Genomic DNA, 2,526 nt, shown 5'->3' with positions numbered 1-2,526 from the left:
ACACCAAGCCCTGCCCCTAGAGTCTGGGATGGCTTCTAAGAGGACAGGAATTATATGTTTCACTGAACAAATGGCCATATCCAATATGGTCAATGTTGGCAGCTGCAAGTAGCTGTTCATGACTGAAACTCCTTCAGAAGATCAAAGGGAACAGGTTACCTTCAAATGCTAGGGTTCAGAAAGGTATCAACAGGTTGACTATAACAAGACAGTTCCAATCTTGAAGTAAAGAAGATCTGAATTGAAGTCCTGTCTCTGACATATACAAGCTATATGATCATTGGCAAATCACTTGTCCTGTCAGTGCTCCTGGAGACTCTCTAAGATTATAAGTTATAGATGGGTTACTAATCTATACCAATAGAGGTATTTTCCACACCAAGAGTTTCTTATATTCATTAAATCATAAATTTGAAGTTCTAGCTCCCATTTTGAAATCTGGTATTTGCTCCTCTACATCAAGCTGACCTCCTCAAAATAATTATTATGTGTCTGGACTCAGGAAGATTAATAGAGGTGGAAAATGAGAGAGAGAGAGAGAGAGAGAGAGAGAGAGAGACAGACAGACAGACAGACAGACACAGAGAGAGACACAGAGAGAGACAGAGACACAGAGACAGAGAGAAAGAAAGATAAAGAGACAGAGAAAGAAAGGGAGAGAAAGAGAAAGGAAAAGAAAGAGACAGAGAGAGGGAGAAAGATAGAGACAGAGAGATACAAAAAAGAGGGAGGCAGAAAGGCACAGTCAGAGAAAGAGAGAGAGACAGACAGTCAGAGAGACAAAGACAAACAGACAGAGATAGAGAAATACACACACACACACACACACACAGAATGCTATCTCTTCAGTAGAATATGAACTCCTTGAGGACAAGACTGGTTCATTTTTGTCTCTGTATTTGTAATACCTATCAAAGAGCCTTGGGCATAGTGTAGAATCTAAGTACATGCTTATTCTTGAATTTTTCTCTCCTGTTTGCTCTCATCCAGAAAGGGCATTCTTAGTCATTTAGTAAATCATAGTTTTTGAAATCTGGGTAGACATTTGGAAAATTCATCTGAGACCCAATGGCACTTTACAAAATTACCCATGAAGATAACACTCACTTGAATGAACAACACCAAAAACTGCATTAACTATGCCAAGGAAATGTAATGAATTTTTTTTTTTGAAAATTAGCAGTCAAAGAACACATGAAAGTCGTTAAGGGGAGAATACACAAAAAGTAGAAATGTACAGAGAATTCTTGGAGGGTAACCAGTGATGGGGGCTTTGTAGCCCTTAAGAGAAGGAGTTAGTGCTTTGAAGTCCATGGATCAAACCCAGTTTCTTGTTTCAGTGGTTTGAACCAAACTGTTTGCTTCCTTGATGAAACATGTCAGAACTGGTTACTCAGACTTGGCATCCTTCGACTGTACAAATCAAGCAGGCTGAACAGGGTCCATAGGTATTGCCAGAGGTAGAGGATGAGGAACATGGATTGCAGGGAAGTCTGTAGAGAAATGATTTTAAATTATATTTAAAGGGGAGGAGTTCAGTGGAAATTTGCACAAATGGAGATAAATACATAAATGAGAAAGATAGTATTGAATTTCACATTAGAAATTTTAGGCAAATAAAATACATTAAGAATAAGAATTGGTTTGAAAATATCCTGTGACTCAGTGATGCCACTATTGGATTTATACTGCAGAGAGTGCTGGGCCCAGGAATCAGAAGGACCTGAATTCAAATCTGACCTCAGACACTTACTAGTCATGTGACCCTAGGCAAGTTCCGTAACTCTACTTTAGTTTCTCATCTGTAAAATGAGCTGGAGAAGAAAATGGTAAATCACTCCAGTATCCATCTCTTCCAAGAAAACCCAAATGGAGTCATGAAGAGTCAGACACGACTGAAACAACTCAGCAGCAACAACAACAACAAAGCTCAGTGACAGCCACAAAACACCTCCATGTACAAACACATTCACAGCAGCACTATTTGTGATAACAGAAAGCTGAGACAAAACATATGCTCGGCAACTGGGGAAAAGTGAAGCAAATTGTGACTTGAGAATTTAGTGAAATATCACTGTTCAGGAAAGAAGAATGTATATGGAGAGTTCAGAAAAAAAATATGGGAAGACCTGAAAGAAGTGATGAAAGGCAAAGAAAACAGAGAGAACAATATACAACACTGTAAATGAACACAACACAAAGAGGCAACAAAACTCAGATTAAATGCAGTGGATAACATTAGTGCCATGCTATCAAAGCACATTCTTCCTGTCTGTTAATCAATTACAAAAGTGCGATGTTTTCTGTAAAATCAGTAACAATCACAACATTAGGGGTTTTGTTTAAAAATTTTTGGCTTCTATTTGTAAACCCAGTTCTTAGAATAGTGCCTGACATATATGCTTTATATACCTCCACTCTCTTCAATTTCTCTCTCTGTCTCTATTTTCTCCCTCTCTGTCTCCATCTCTTTCTTCTATCTATCTATCTATCTATCTATCTATCTATCTATCTATCTATCTATCT

The 2,526-nt window shown here is 38.1% G+C and overlaps 1 protein-coding gene across 1 annotated transcript in view; it reads right to left on the bottom strand.

The window, feature by feature from the left end:
- Positions 1-1,169: 1,169 nt before the first annotated feature.
- The window catches only part of KRT40 (keratin 40), a 7,353-nt gene continuing 5,996 nt past the window's right edge, over positions 1,170-2,526 (bottom strand). The window contains exon 7 of the mRNA XM_027873092.1: positions 1,170-1,493. Within this exon, the coding sequence (XP_027728893.1) occupies positions 1,394-1,493 (100 nt within the window). The 3' untranslated portion in view covers positions 1,170-1,393. The remainder of the gene's footprint in view (positions 1,494-2,526) is intronic.

The sequence above is a fragment of the Vombatus ursinus genome, unplaced genomic scaffold (genome assembly GCF_900497805.2).
Source record: "Vombatus ursinus unplaced genomic scaffold, bare-nosed wombat genome assembly UNPS02014801.1, whole genome shotgun sequence".
Lineage (NCBI taxonomy): Eukaryota > Metazoa > Chordata > Mammalia > Diprotodontia > Vombatidae > Vombatus > Vombatus ursinus.
The sequence above is the reverse complement of the archived record's forward strand: the minus strand, read 5'-3'. Positions and strand labels throughout refer to the sequence as shown.